This window comes from Cervus canadensis, chromosome 15 (genome assembly GCF_019320065.1).
Source record: "Cervus canadensis isolate Bull #8, Minnesota chromosome 15, ASM1932006v1, whole genome shotgun sequence".
NCBI lineage: Eukaryota > Metazoa > Chordata > Mammalia > Artiodactyla > Cervidae > Cervus > Cervus canadensis.
In genome coordinates this window covers 32,489,627-32,504,511 of record NC_057400.1, presented here as the reverse complement: position 1 = coordinate 32,504,511, position 14,885 = coordinate 32,489,627, and the positions used below count along the sequence as shown (strand labels likewise).

The 14,885-nt window shown below is 37.3% G+C and overlaps 1 protein-coding gene across 31 annotated transcripts in view; it reads left to right on the top strand.

The window, feature by feature from the left end:
* The window catches only part of NEB (nebulin), a 218,680-nt gene that overhangs the window by 105,767 nt on the left and 98,028 nt on the right, over nt 1–14,885 (top strand). For 29 of the 31 annotated variants that reach the window (XM_043488007.1, XM_043488010.1, XM_043488003.1 and 26 more), the window contains 10 exons: nt 287–391; nt 1,863–1,970; nt 3,753–4,064; nt 4,392–4,595; nt 5,291–5,395; nt 9,624–9,731; nt 10,855–11,166; nt 12,215–12,418; nt 12,879–12,983; nt 13,948–14,055. In XM_043488007.1, the coding sequence (XP_043343942.1) occupies nt 287–391; nt 1,863–1,970; nt 3,753–4,064; nt 4,392–4,595; nt 5,291–5,395; nt 9,624–9,731; nt 10,855–11,166; nt 12,215–12,418; nt 12,879–12,983; nt 13,948–14,055 (1,671 nt within the window). The remainder of the gene's footprint in view (nt 1–286; nt 392–1,862; nt 1,971–3,752; nt 4,065–4,391; nt 4,596–5,290; nt 5,396–9,623; nt 9,732–10,854; nt 11,167–12,214; nt 12,419–12,878; nt 12,984–13,947; nt 14,056–14,885) is intronic. The other 2 variants (XM_043488013.1, XM_043488012.1) reach the window with 2 other exon arrangements.

Sequence of the window (14,885 nt, the reverse complement as noted above, 5' to 3'; positions counted from 1 at the left end):
CGTTAATCACTAGTGGAGTTAAAATTGTCCATGCAAGTGTGGGGTCATGTTTACCTCCTAAATGACATACTTGAAATCCTCTAAGTAATTTCTGTTATCCTCAGCTGTGACCCTGATAACCATCATTAAGATTCAAACCTCAGTTGAATACTCTATATCTTAGTCTGATTTATTTTTTCCTAATTAGGTCAATAACATTCCTGCTCTAATTGACTTTTTGTAATTCTGTTTCAAATGGTCTTCTATCAACATGTTCTTTCTTTCCTATCAACATATTCTTTGATAGCGCTTATACACAGAGGCCTGGGACAAAGACAAGACTCAAGTTCATATAATGCCTGATACCCCGGAGATCATGCTGGCAAGGCAGAACAAACTCAACTACAGTGAGGTAGGGGCAAAAGCGTGTGGGGCCATACTTGTGGTTGTCATTGTAGTTTGTTTTCTACACTTACTTTTATGAAGAATCTTGGATCTCAGCCGTCCTGGTGGGTATAGCTCTGTGATATGAACACTCAGCCCATCCAACCTTTCATCTCTAGTTGAATATCATATGCTATAGGATTCCAGGAGCAAACTGAAGTCACATTATCTTTTCCATTTATGGTCTTTACTGGTGTGAGTCAGTGCAACTGGAGAGTATTTTTGGCATTTCCAAGGGTAGTATGACCAGATGTAACACTGATTTATTATTTATATGAAAACATTATTTGCTGTTTATTTGACATTCAAGTTCAGCTGGGCATGCTATCTTCCTGTTTGTTAAATCTGGCAACCCAACCAAGGGGGCCTCTAATAATATGTACCCCTTTCCCACCTGGATCCTGAGTGGAATTGAGAAGGAAAGCAAAGCAATGAAACTAGAAGTCAAAATCTCACATCTTTTATTACTAAAGTTAGGTTCAAGGACACGTTTGTATGAGAGCCAAATGAACTTGGTAAGTGAACCCCAGAATTAGGTTCCCCATTCAGGTATTGGCTATGCTGGAGCAGGAGAGTCAGTTCCACTTCCCTTGGGGGTGAGTCCTGCTTAGAGCACAGAGGATGCAGAGGAGGGCACTGGGCATATTTTCCTAAAGGGAGCAGGTCAGAGTTGAGCTGGGCCTGCCCTGCTGTCCCTTCCTCACCAACTGGACACATCAGGAAGTCGCTGCAGCTCTCCAGGGCAGAAATGAAATAATCAAGCTCCTTTCATAGAAAGAGAACCTTAGGCATGAGAAAAAAGTACTCTCCGTTGACAAGGCTGATTACTATTTTTTAAAGTAAAATGCAATTTTATAGGTGCATGTTTTACTAATATGAGGCAGCCAAAAGTTAGAATCTTAAAGTTGTGATCATCCTCAAGTTAACTTTAAGTTATGCTTTGATTGTTTCCTCATTTGTTTTTTAAATATTATAAAATATCACATGATTATCAAAATTTTTTAATAACAAGTGAAAAAGAGTATATAAATGTTATTTTTTATCAAATGAGTAATATTAAACATATTGTCCTACAGGTTTCTTTTCACTTAAGATGTATAAATTGATGCTTTGTCCATCAATCTACATCACTAAATTATGTTAATCTATGTTGATATACATATGTCATATAACCTACATATTATATATATATATTAATCTATAATGATACAAATAATAGATTATTCTATGTTAATACTCATTGATATGTTTCATTTGTTTCTTATGCTACAGAGTTTTTTGGTAAAATATAATTTATTTACTTTCCAATATTGCTAGGAAGTTGTTTCCAGAGACTTTCCTTTTTTAAATTTTGTGATAGGTCACTTGATAAACTCCAGATTGTTGCCGTCAAATCTTTCACAGTCAAACCTGTTTTAACTCTGACTTTCCTCCTATAGACTCTGTACAAACTCGCCAACGAAGAGGCAAAGAAGAAAGGCTACGACTTGCGAAGCGATGCCATCCCGATCGTGGCAGCCAAGGCCTCCAGGGACATCATCAGTGATGTGAGTACCAATACTCCATGGACATACAGATACACGTGACTGGATGGGGTGGGAAGGCAGAATCAGAAGTCAGAAGAAGCACGGTTCTTCTGGGTGTCCGTTAAAGCACATTTATTGTGCTTCTAATGGAGCCTTTCATTTGTAAAGCCCTTTAATAATTTAACTCCAAAAGATTTTAGTATTCAGGCCCCATAGGCAGAGCGAGTATCCTAAACTTCAGTTAAAAAAAAAAAAAAAGAATTTGAATCTCCATTTGTTTGTATCTTTTTGCCCTTTCATACTGTGACCAACCTAGATAGCATATTACAAAGCAGAGACGTTACTTTGCCGACAAAGTTCCGTCTAGTCAAAGCTATGGTTTTTTCAATAGTCGTGTATGGATATGAGAGTTGGACTATAAAGAAAGCTGAGCGCCGAAGAACTGATGCTTTTGAACTGTCGTGTTGGAGAAGACTCTTGAGAGTCCTTTGGACTGCAAGGATATCCAACCAGTCCATCCTAAAGGAGATCAGTCCTGGATATTCATTGGAAGGACTGATGCTAAAGCTGAAACTCCAATACTTTGGCCACCTGATGAGAACTGACTCATTGGAAAAGACCCTGATGCTGGGCAAGATTGAAAGTGGGAGGAGATGGGGATGACAGAGGATGAGATGGTTGAATGGCATCACCGACTCAATAGACATGAGTTTGAGTAAGCTCCAGGAGTTGGTGATGGACAGGGAAGCCTGGCATGCTGCAGTCCATGGGACTGCAAAGAGATGGACACAACTGAGTGACTGAACTGAACTTGTTCGTATCCATAATTATGAGGCATTCATCTGCATATTTAGAGCACACAGAAATAAGAAGATGACAGGAAAAAAGCTGGAAAAAAAACATGGCTACATGTATTGGGTCAATATAAGAAAAAGATCCGGTACAGACAGGTTTAGGAAAGTTTGCCTTTCCCCAAACCTGCTCTGGATTTTTGCCAACCCTTTCTTTGAAAAACTACCTCAAGTGCTTCCTTTTGAATTATTTTTAAATGAAAAAAGAGTTTTATGACATCCTGAACCAACAATATAGTGAGCCTGATTTCTCTTTCTGCTGTCTCTGAAAGAAGTGCCTTTGGTGGAGAATTTAGACTTCTGTAAATATATGCTAGGATTTGTGTGATGTTGTTCCCTAAAGTGGACAGAAGATAATCCACAATCAGCTCTTACCACCACCAACAACAAACCACTTTCTTGCAGTCATATAATCTATTTTTCCCCCTCAAGGAATCCCAACAAACCTCACCCAAATTTCATCTTCAGTAGACCAGGTACGAAAGGATGGAAACACAAGCCAGTCTGTATCGGGAGTTCTGTCCCTCAGTGAAAGTCAGCAGAGCCTCATTTGGGAGGGATGCAGAGGGCTGGGGGTGAAATGGTCCCTGCGCACTTAGGAGTAGCATTCTCAAAATCACGTGTAAAACTTCTGGGTTAATGATTTCACTGGCCCAAGATAAAAAAAAGGAAAAAAAAGGCATATTAACTCCAGTTGATTTTCTGAAAAGTGTTGCTGCCTTTATTTCCGGAGATTTAACATCTGCAAACCATAGAACTATGTCTTTTGGCCTGCTTCCCATTACAGTATTGCTGTGAAGACTAGTCAGAGTTTAGGATGAGGAGATAAGTTGATAGATGATTCATTTCTCTACAAGAATTACCAATTTTAAAATAGCAGAGTTTTATATTAATAAAACTTTTAGCCCTTTTCATTCATTTTAATTTTTTTAAATGACTACTTTTATTTCAGTATAAATACAAAGATGGTTACCGCAAGCAGCTCGGCCACCACATTGGAGCCCGGGACATCAAAGATGACCCCAAGATGATGTGGTCCATGCATGCGGCCAAGATCCAGAGTGACCGGGAGTACAAGAAGGACTTTGAGAAATGGAAGACCAAGTTCAGCAGCCCAGTGGACATGCTGGGGCTGGTGCTGGCCAAGAAGTGCCAGACCTTGGTCAGTGACATAGACTACAAGAACTACCTGCACCAGTGGACGTGCCTGCCTGACCAGAACGATGTCATCCATGCTCGGCAGGCCTATGACCTCCAGAGTGACGTGAGTACTGAGACCCGTTAAACACCACTGTTGACCATGCTCATGATGGTAATACATAGTATTATGCAGATAATGGTCTAGGATTGGTAAAACCCTCAGAAAAAGAATGCTTTTTTTCTCCCCACCCTTAATTTACTGTGCTTTGCTTTTCTTTTAGAGAGAACATAATACCATGAACTATATCCAACTGGGGTTCATATTTTAAAAGACATAGACATAGAGTTTGCCTACCCACATTTTAAAATGTGGTAGTCCTTTGCATTCATTTTTGAAATCAAGTGCCATAACAGCTTCAGTAATCCTTGCTTTTGTGTTTAATCTCACCAGAACATTTATAAATCAGATCTCCAGTGGCTGAGAGGCATTGGTTGGGTCCCCATTGGGTCTGTGGATGTGGTCAAGTGCAAGAGAGCTGCAGAGATACTGAGTGACAATATCTACCGCCAGCGTCCAGACACGCTGAAATTCACCAGCGTGCCTGATTCCCTGGAACAGGTGCTAGCCAAGAACAATGCCATCAATATGAACAAGGTGAGCCCTCAACCTGGGGGAAAATAAAATACAGCTGTATGTCCTTGAGAATATCTATGACCAGCTAAATCTTTTTTATCCAATTGCCATCCTGTGTGTGGTGATTTGGTTGGGTATTCTCAAAATGTATTTAGAAATTTGCGCCTTGACATCTCTTGTGAAATAGAGTTAGGAGTAGGACAACTGTTTGGTGTTTAAATTGTTTTAAGTCTAACTATAAGTGTTTGACATCAAGGTTTTTTTTTCTTGTTTGATACTTACCTAATAAATATAGAACAAACAAGTCAGGTACAAGTCTTCATAACATTTATCAAAAAGAAATCTAGAGATGGCGTAACAGGTGCATCTGTAGCCAGTAAACAAACAAAATCATCAGAAGGATTTGCTGATATAACCTCAGTACATATAGATGTGTATACATGCTTGGGTAATACTTGCTTTTAATTTAATTCAAGTGTAGGTGGTCTTGTAACAAAATACACACACATTTTCTTTTTATACCTTAGCCTACACTTATATTTAGTGACTATGTATATATTGTAACATCAAAGAGATTGAAGAATGTTGGTGTACAGCACGCAGCCCAGATAGTAAGGATGCTGGCTTTCAACTTTGTCATGATCGTTAAGTTGGAAACCTCTGTTTACAACAAATATTGTTTTCCTAATTCACTAACCTTTTTTTATCCTTCACAGCGCTTATACACAGAAGCCTGGGACAAAGACAAGACTCAAATCCACATGATGCCTGATACACCTGAAATTACATTGGCAAGACAAAATAAAATAAATTATAGTGAGGTAAGACTGTTTATTTGAACCTGACCATGTTGATTTTGCTGATGTAGCAGAAAGGTCAGAATTATGGGTTTAATTCACATATTGATCAGTTAGCTTAGTTTTATTTATTTTTATCTATAATCTACCATGAATATATGTATCCTTGTATTCAAAAATAGTTAGAGAAGAAAATAACATAGCATTGTATTATTTAATCAACTATTTGTTGTTGTTAAGTCGCTAAGTCGTGTCCAACTCTTTGTGACCCCATGAAATGCTGCATCCCAGGCTTCCCTGTTCTTCACTATCTCCCAGAGTTTGCACAAACTCATGTCCATTGAGTCAGTGATGCTATCCAAACTGCTTGTCCTCTGTCACCCTCTTTTCCTCTTGCCTTCAATCTTTCCCAGAATTAGGGTCTTTTTCCAGTGAGTCAGTTCTTCACATCAGGTGGCCAATGTGTTGAAGCTTCAGCTTCAGCATCAGTCCTTCCAATGAATATTCAGGGTTGATTTCCTTTAGGATTGACTGGTTTGATCTCCTTGCTGTCCAAAGGACTCTTAAGAGTCTTCTTCAGCACCACAGTTCAAAAGCATCAATTCCTCGGTTCTCAACCTTCTTTATTGTCCAACTCTCACATCCATACTATACTTCAATAAAAAAAAAATAGAAAAAACAGATAAATAAAAAAATATCTCCATGTCATGAGTGGGGGAAAAAAAACTCTCAACTATTAATGATTAAATCATATTGTGATTTTAATTTTTTAATATTAAATAAAACAATTTTTAATATTGTGCTTCAAATTTTGTTCAGTGAGTTTTCCTTTAGTTATCTCATCTGTAAAATGAGATAAAAATGGCTATTCAAGAATTTTTATGATGGCTAGATAGGATAGTATGTGTAGTATGGCCCGGGTGGAGCCTGGCACACAGTAACTGCTTAATACTAATTACTTCCCTTTACACTCAAGTCACCATGAAAATTAGATTTATTTAATCTAAGCTTAAAATAGCCTGTTTATTTGATGTATGCTCAAAATAACCACAGTTTATTTACAAGAACTGAAATAAGAATTCTTAAATTCATCCATCTCAAAACTGTGTGAGAACAATAAAAAGAAACAAAACATTTTTTAACATACTGTCTCCAGCCGCACTAAATTTGTCATCACATATCTTTGCAGAATAGGAAACAGTTTCTTACCCAATTGTTCTCATCAAGGTCAAGAATTATCTGGTTCATTCAAGATGAATGTTGATTTCTTACATGCTTTTGTATATCTTCATTCAAAAAAAAAAAAAAAAGAGGGTGGAGTTCCCTTTAGTTTGAGAACACTGGAAATTTTAAGTACTCATTTTCAAGTCCCGACCACATTCATTATTTTACTCCTGTTAATTACTTTTGACTATCATCATGTAGCCCTGAAGAAGAGGCATGACAAGTAAAATGAAGAGGAGTCGGTTTCCTTTAGTCTAGCACTATAAAAAGGCCCAAGAACAAGCCTGATCATAAGTATGTGACTGACCTTGACTTCAGTCATTTTTTTTTATTTTTATTATTATTATTATTTTTTTTCCAGTGGGTTTTGTCACACATTGACATGAATCAGCCATGGATTTACATGTATTCCCAATCCCAATCCCCCCTCCCACCTCCCTCTCCACCCGATTCCTCTGGGTCTTCCCAGTGCACCAGGCCCGAGCACTTGTCTCATGCATCCCACCTGGGCTGGTGATCTGTTTCACCATAGATAGTATACATGCTGTTCTTTTGAAATATCCCACCCTCACATTCTCCCACAGAGTCCAAAAGTCTGTTCTGTACATCTGTGTCTCTTTTTCTGTTTTGCATATAGGGTTATCGTTATCACCCTTTCTAAATTCCATATATATGTGTTAGTATGCTGTAATGTTCTTTATCTTTCTGGCTTACTTCACTCTGTATAATGGGCTCCAGCTTCATCCATCTCATTAGGACTGGTTCAAATGAATTCTTTTTAATGGCTGAGTAATATTCCATGGTGTGTATGTACCACAGCTTCCTTATCCATTCATCTGCTGATGGGCATCTAGGTTGCTTCCATGTCCTGGCTATTATAAACAGTGCTGCGATGAACATTGGGGTGCACGTGTCTCTTTCAGATCTGGTTTCCTCAGTGTGTATGCCCAGAAGTGGGATTGCTGGGTCATATGGCAAGTGGTGCTGGGATAACTGGTCAACCACTTGTAAAAGAATGAAACTAGAACACTTTCTAACACCATACACAAAAATAAACTCAAAATGGATTAAAGATCTAAATGTAAGACCAGAAACTATAAAACTCCTAGAGGAGAACATAGGCAAAACACTCTCCGACATAAATCACAGCAAGATCCTCTATGACCCACCTCCCAGAATATTGGAAATAAAAGCAAAACTAAACAAATGGGACCTAATGAAACTTAAAAGCTTTTGCACTACAAAGGAAACTATAAGTAAGGTGAAAAGACAGCCCTCAGATTGGGAGAAAATAATAGCAAATGAAGAAACAGACTTCAGTCATTTTTGAATGAGCAATTTTTCTCTTGGCCAGGGAGCTTCTCTGTTAGATTAGCTTTTCCCAGATGTTCTGCCTCACCCCAGGCAGATGCTGTTAGTTTCTAAGCCAAAGAGTAAGGATGCTTTTAAGCCTCTCCCTTTTGTTAAAATTAGGTCAGATGAAGTAAGGTTTCTTTCTTTTTTTTTTTTTTTCAGACTGCTGAGAGGAAATTAGGCTATCTTTTTTACTTCTCAAATTTCAGCTGGATTTATTTCTTTTAAATGGCATAATTATGTTAATTCCCTAAAGATTGTCTTTGAAGATTATAGAATGGCCCACGTGAATTTCTTCTCAACCCATTACCAATGATACCTTCACTTCACATTTAGTAAACAAAATAAAGCAACCATATCTTCTTTTCTTTTCTCTTAAACTCACATTTACCTGTTCTAGTTCTCTTGGAATATTCAAACTTACTAGACATTGTTTAAAACATAGCCTTGATGACACTAAAAGTGTTTTCCTTGAAGCCCTGCCTCTTTTTCCAATGTTGAAAGAACAATATGTTTGGCCTGAAGCCACAAAGTGATTCAAGCACGTTTTTTCCCACTTATACATAAGGACAAACTTGAGAATTTATCGTTCAAAGGAAAAATATAAAGTATAAAAGTATTTGACTCTCTAGTTACAAAATAAACATTTCTAGAAATTTTTAAGAACAAATACCCTCCCTTGGGATTTTATCTCAAATACATTAAATTTATTCTTGTCTACTTTAGCTTTTCCTTGTAAAAAGTTGCAACATAAGAGAATGTGAATTGTCACACATTAATAATCCACATTAAAAACATTCAGTTACATCCTTCTCAAACTCTAAACATTATTTAAAAATTATTACTAATTAAGAATTAAATTCTTGTAATGGTTCACAAGTGAAAAGGACTTAATACTACAGGTAGAGATGATTTAATGCGGTGGTTCTCAAGCTGTGTTCCCATTGGAACACCTATGTTCTAACTTCTGTGTACGTCTGTCTTGCCACAGAAACTGAATAGTGGGTATTTTGCCAATTCATAAAGAAATCATTATAATTTCATCAGTTTTGTCCTTTTGACTCGTAAATCCCTGGTTCCTGCTACCTCTCTGTCTGCTAGCAATTGCCAGCTATCAACAAAATGAATAGAGAGCGAATGGTATTAACAAAGATATTCAGAAACAATGGATAATCCTTAGTTTAGCACTGTTAGAATACAGGTACATGCTCATGATGATAGTGTTGTTAGTATATCATATTCTCTGCTGGTAAAATTGATCCTGATTCAAATTTGCAGTTAAATAAACAGACATTTTTGGTAATTTCATGAAAAGAACAAATGCTGAGCAATTCAAGCACATTTCAGAGTTAATAACTTAATGAGTAAAATTTGAAGGAGTTAAACCTGCTGAAAGTAAAATTTCAAGTTCAACAAATAACTTGCAGACTGTCTAAGTAGGAAGTAAAAGGAAGAGACAGATCTTAAAAAAAAATTTTTTTTATATAAGGCTGAACATACTAGTTTTTGTTCTGTATCCAAAAGTAGTCTTCCTTTCATCACAATATTGTAAAAGCAATTATCCTCCAATTAAAATTAATTTAAAAAAATAGTAGTCTTCCTTTGATGGAAATATTAATATATTTTTATAGTGAAAGTGAGCACTGTGTCTAAAAGTTACTACTTCTTTCCTCAGAACCTCTATCGCCAGGCCATGGAAGAAGCCAAGAAAGAAGGATATGACTTAAGAAGTGACGCCATTCCTATCGTGGCTGCCAAGGCCTCCCGGGAGATTGCGAGTGATGTAAGAGCTAATCATGTGCTTACATCTGTTACCAACAGCCCAGCCACCTGCATAGGGCATCACCCTCTTGGGACACAGCTGGGAGTCTCTGTAGTCATCATCCACCCAGCTGCCTTCATTGCATAGTCAAATATATTGAGGCTTTGAGACAGTCACCTGTCCGAGTTTCATAGAGATACACTGGGTTGTGGTTCCTTTGATGCTCATAATTTGGTCCTTGCTTAGTAAGACTGAGTACCTTGAGCAAAGTTAAGTGGTCATGTGTTGAGCTACTCATAAAACCTCGTGAGCTCTCCTCAGGCTATACTCAAGGCAAAGATGCCAGGAAAGAAACAGGTTTAACTGAATTCTTCCCCTTGACTTGAGAAAGGACATAAAATAGCGAAAATGTTAAATATTTCTTTGCTGTGGGTTCCACAAAAATCAATATTCCTTTACCCTAAAAATGAATATGTGAGGTTCCTGTACAACTTAAATATTAATCCAAGGGTAGCAAAATTATCCATTTTGGTAGGTTTTTCTTTTAAATCATAATAAAATTGAATAACCATTTACCACTTTCAGTATATAGTCCATAAGTATATTCACATTGTTGTACAACAACTTTTTGTAAAAAAACTTTGTACAAAACTTTTTCATCTTGCAAAACTGAAACACTATGCTCATTATCAACAAGAATTGCCCATTTTAAAACTACTCCTTGCCAATTATTATGCAGAATGCCTTAAAAGAAGAAAATTAATGAGCCATTATAAACACATCCCTCAAATATGTTCTCAGTTCAGTCTGCAGGCATGACTGACTTCCGAGAAACTACTTGTCACTGTAACTGAAGTTCATTCTTTCAATGTTCACTTTTCCGTCACATTTTTTTGTGGTTAAAACATATAATTTGCTAGCATAATATAAAGGAATCACTATGGAGTCATTCTGTGGAGGTGAAATGAGCACCGCATCTTCTTTTTTTAAGACAAAGCATGCCCCAACGTGGAGCATCCTAGTAGCCGGTTTGATGAAACTCCCCTGAAGTCCTGAGGATTTTGTAGGAAAGCTTCACCACAGAGAGAGCAGCAGGGACCAGCCCTTGGTGCTTCCTCCTCGTTTACTGGGTTCTCTCTTTCAGTATAAATACAAAGAAGCTTATCGTAAGCAGTTGGGCCACCATATTGGTGCCCGAGCGATACATGATGACCCCAAGATGATGTGGTCCGTCCACGTTGCCAAAATGCAGAGTGACCGTGAATACAAGAAAGATTTTGAAAAATACAAGACCAGGTTCAGCAGCCCAGTGGACATGCTTGGTATTGTTTTGGCCAAGAAATGTCAGACTTTGGTTAGTGATGTGGACTACAAACATCCTCTGCATGAGTGGACCTGCCTGCCCGACCAGAATGACATCATCCATGCTCGGAAAGCTTATGACCTCCAGAGTGATGTGAGTATCTGCTTCTGCATCCTAGTGTTAATAATAATGGTGCAATAATAATAATACTGGGTTTCCCAGGTGGTGCAGTGGTAAAGAATCTGCTTGCTAATGCAGGAGACGGAGGAGACGCACATTTGCTCCCTAGGTCGGGAAGATCCCCTAGAGGAGGAAATGGAAACCCACTCCAGTATTCTTGCCTGGGAAATTCCATGAGCAGAGGAGCTACAGTCTATAACGTCACAAAGAGCTGGACATGACTGAGTGACTGAGCACTCTAATAGTACAGTTAGCATGCCCTATTGAGAGTAAAAGAAAGCCAATAACTACGAAGTATCTAATATATTCTCTCTATAGCACCCCATTACATACCTTATATTTTGTGATTTTGAAGATGAAAATAAAGGTCAGAGTTGATTAAAAATTTCCCATCATGAGGGGAAAAAAGTGTAGGTATGTGTAGTGATGGATCTTTACTAGACATATTGAGGTGATCATTTTGCAATATACACACATATTGAATCATGATATCATATACCTGAAACTGATATAGGTCAATTATATTTCAATTAAAAATGCATATCAAGAGTATGATATGCAAAACATAACATTACTGTGTGTTGAAACTCGTGACTATAATTGAATTTCACCTCTTTTCCTTAAAAAAAGGCAAGAATTTTTGTTACTGCAGTGCTTACACAGTGTTGGTCTAAGTATATGGTTTTTTTGGGGGGCTATTAGAACACCTTTTTCAAAGCTAAAGAAACTCTGCTCTTAAGTGAAAATCTTTTAATACCCTCAAGGGCAGGACAGTGTCTTTACTTTTTAGAAAGATCTTTTGTTGTTCCTAGTACAATCCTCTATGCCAAGCAATGCTTAGAGGAAAAAAAAATGTACTCAGGAGTCAATAATGCTTATGAATGAGTGATTAATTGAGATAGCAGCTTTGCCTGTTCAGTCTTTTTGTGTTTCTGTCACAGTATGATCCATTTTGTGACTCTGAATCTGAAAAAAAAACTAATTATTATCATAACTGTGTTTCTTATTGGTTGATTTGCAGAATTTATATAAGTCAGACCTTGAATGGTTGAAAGGCATTGGCTGGGTTCCAATTGACTCGGTGGAAGTAGTTAGAGCCAAGCGGGCCGGAGAGATACTGAGTAACAACATCTACCGCCAGCGTCCAGATACACTGAAATTTACCAGCATAACTGATTCCCCGGAGCAGGTGCTGGCAAAGAACAACGCTATAAACATGAATAAGGTGAGTCTTCACTCCTCAGCATCAAGTATAGGAATTTACCGTAGAACGAAGTAAAAATTCTGACACGTTACTACATTTTAAAGATTCCCATAGGATTTATGATACCTTTAAAAGTGATTTTCCCATTATAACACCATAGTTACTTAGTAATACTTCAGAATACTAAGCTGTTAAAAATACCATGTGCTGTAAGTATTTCACAATTACAGGTATTAAAAACTGCAACCCAATCATACTTTTTAGCACTATTAAAAAAAGTTTTCATAAGGAACAGTAAAAACAGAGTCAATGAAATAGTAAGCTAAATTCTTTTGGAAATAGTAATTTTTCTACTTGAAAAGTAGGAATTCATGCAACTTTATTAGTTTTATTTCTACTTTGTACAAAGGAGAGGTAACTGGCACATAATCAAAAAAATATGAACTCCAAAATAATTTTTCTCATCTGTTTTTTTTCATAGCGCTTATATACTGAAGCCTGGGACAATGACAAGAAAACAATCCACGTCATGCCTGACACACCAGAAATCATGCTAGCCAAGCTCAACCGAATCAACTACAGTGATGTGAGTAACCTGCTGATCTTATCATGAAGAGAAAGGCAAAAATGAACTACTATACCAGTTCCCTTTGTGAAATGTTTTAACCGATTTATTGTATGCACTGCAAGGCAATATTGTCACTAAAACAGATAGTTCTCCTTTGATTCAAGAGATAGTTTTCTTGATTCAATTTTGGGCTGTGTGGTAGGTCCACAAAGTAGACCAGCCTTTTATGAAGATGACATCATGAAATGAAATGCTTATGGATAAGTATCCCAAAAGGGATTATACTACTAAAACCTTATACGCCCCTATGGGCAGTGTGGTCATCAAGTCATTATTTTATTCAGCAACTATTAGCAGGTCGACACTGGGTCTAGAACGCAGTGAGTTGCTGTACTGTGTATTCTTTTGCTGCTTCATTGTGTTCTGCTTACCATTTAATGTTATTTGCAAGCGTTTTCCTATGCATCTCTTTCAGAACCAACATTTTCATTAGAGTGGTGATTTTGAAACCCTAATCTACAGATTGATCATAGTCTGTGATGATAGTCCATGGCAAAAATGGGAAAAAATAAGAACAACACATTGAGTTGTTCTCAAATTCAAATATATTCCATTTAGAAATAGCCATACTTATTTTTCTCCTTCTTTGGCATTAAGATGGCCTTTCTTTTATGTTAAAATTGTGATAATAAACAGTTGGGATTTTTTGACATGTGCTTGTTTGGCAAAACAGAATTTTAGCAACCAGATACTGATTCCTCCCTAAAAACTTTTGTGATTTGCTAATCAATAAAATAGCAAAGTTTAAAATGTGCCCTAAAATGCTTGAGCACCTATGAAACATAGTTTTCTGCAAACCCACACTACTACTTAACTCTGTGGATCTGTTTCTGTAGTTTAAGTGAGGACAGATAAAGCTTAATAATAAATAGCTTCATTTTTCACAAAAGGAGCAATGATGGATTAATTCTCTTTTCTGCAGAAACTCTATAAACTTGCTTTGGAAGAGTCCAAGAAGGAAGGTTATGACTTGCGTTTGGATGCCATTCCAATCCAAGCAGCCAAGGCATCAAGAGATATTGCTAGTGATGTAAGTTGATATTTTTGGAAGATGAATTTCTTACTCAAAGATGTTTACAAATAGCAGCTTTTACAGCTTTTCTTGCCAGAAATTTAGCCTGCAAGTCCCAGTCTCCTTTAATGATTCCCCCACGTACAAAGTTGCGAATGAAAAAGAAAACAAAAGATACTATGTTCAATACCCATTAATCTGTTAAAGATGGAGTTACACTCTTTAAAAATAAGTATTTTATGAAAACTAAAAATGGGCTCCTATTTTTGAGCCTCAGAAGTTGAGCAGCTGATGACCCAGATGTTTGTAATAAAGAAAAAACGTTTTTGTTAAAGACATTGATAGCACATGTAAATCAGCTAATGTGAATGTGAACTTTCCTACTACTATCCATTTATTCTTGCATTAAGAGAAAATGTTAATTATGGGTACATTTTAGAGTTCTGTTTAATCCTTTAGTTGACCTTTAGTTGACCAAGGAGAACCTTGGTAGGTTTTCCTACCAAGATGCTCATAACTGGACACATGAACAAGTTGAGGAGTAAGCAAAGCTTTTCCTCAGCACCCGCTTTTCTCTCCTCTGTAGTCCTCCATATCTCATGAGAAACATCTCCTGAGGGTGTCCAGTACCCTCACGCTGTACCAGGGCTCCTTAGAATTCGAATCCAGACTTTCCTTCTTCTGGAAGTGTCCCAGACCTTAGACATATGGTTCATTTCTTCCTTTATCAGAACTGTTTCTGGCTACTAAGCTGGAGAGGCCCACACTATGACCATCTCATGGTAAAATGGACTATAAAGGGTTATTCTTGAGTAACACTTTTTAAAAATAGAGTGTTAACCCAAGGC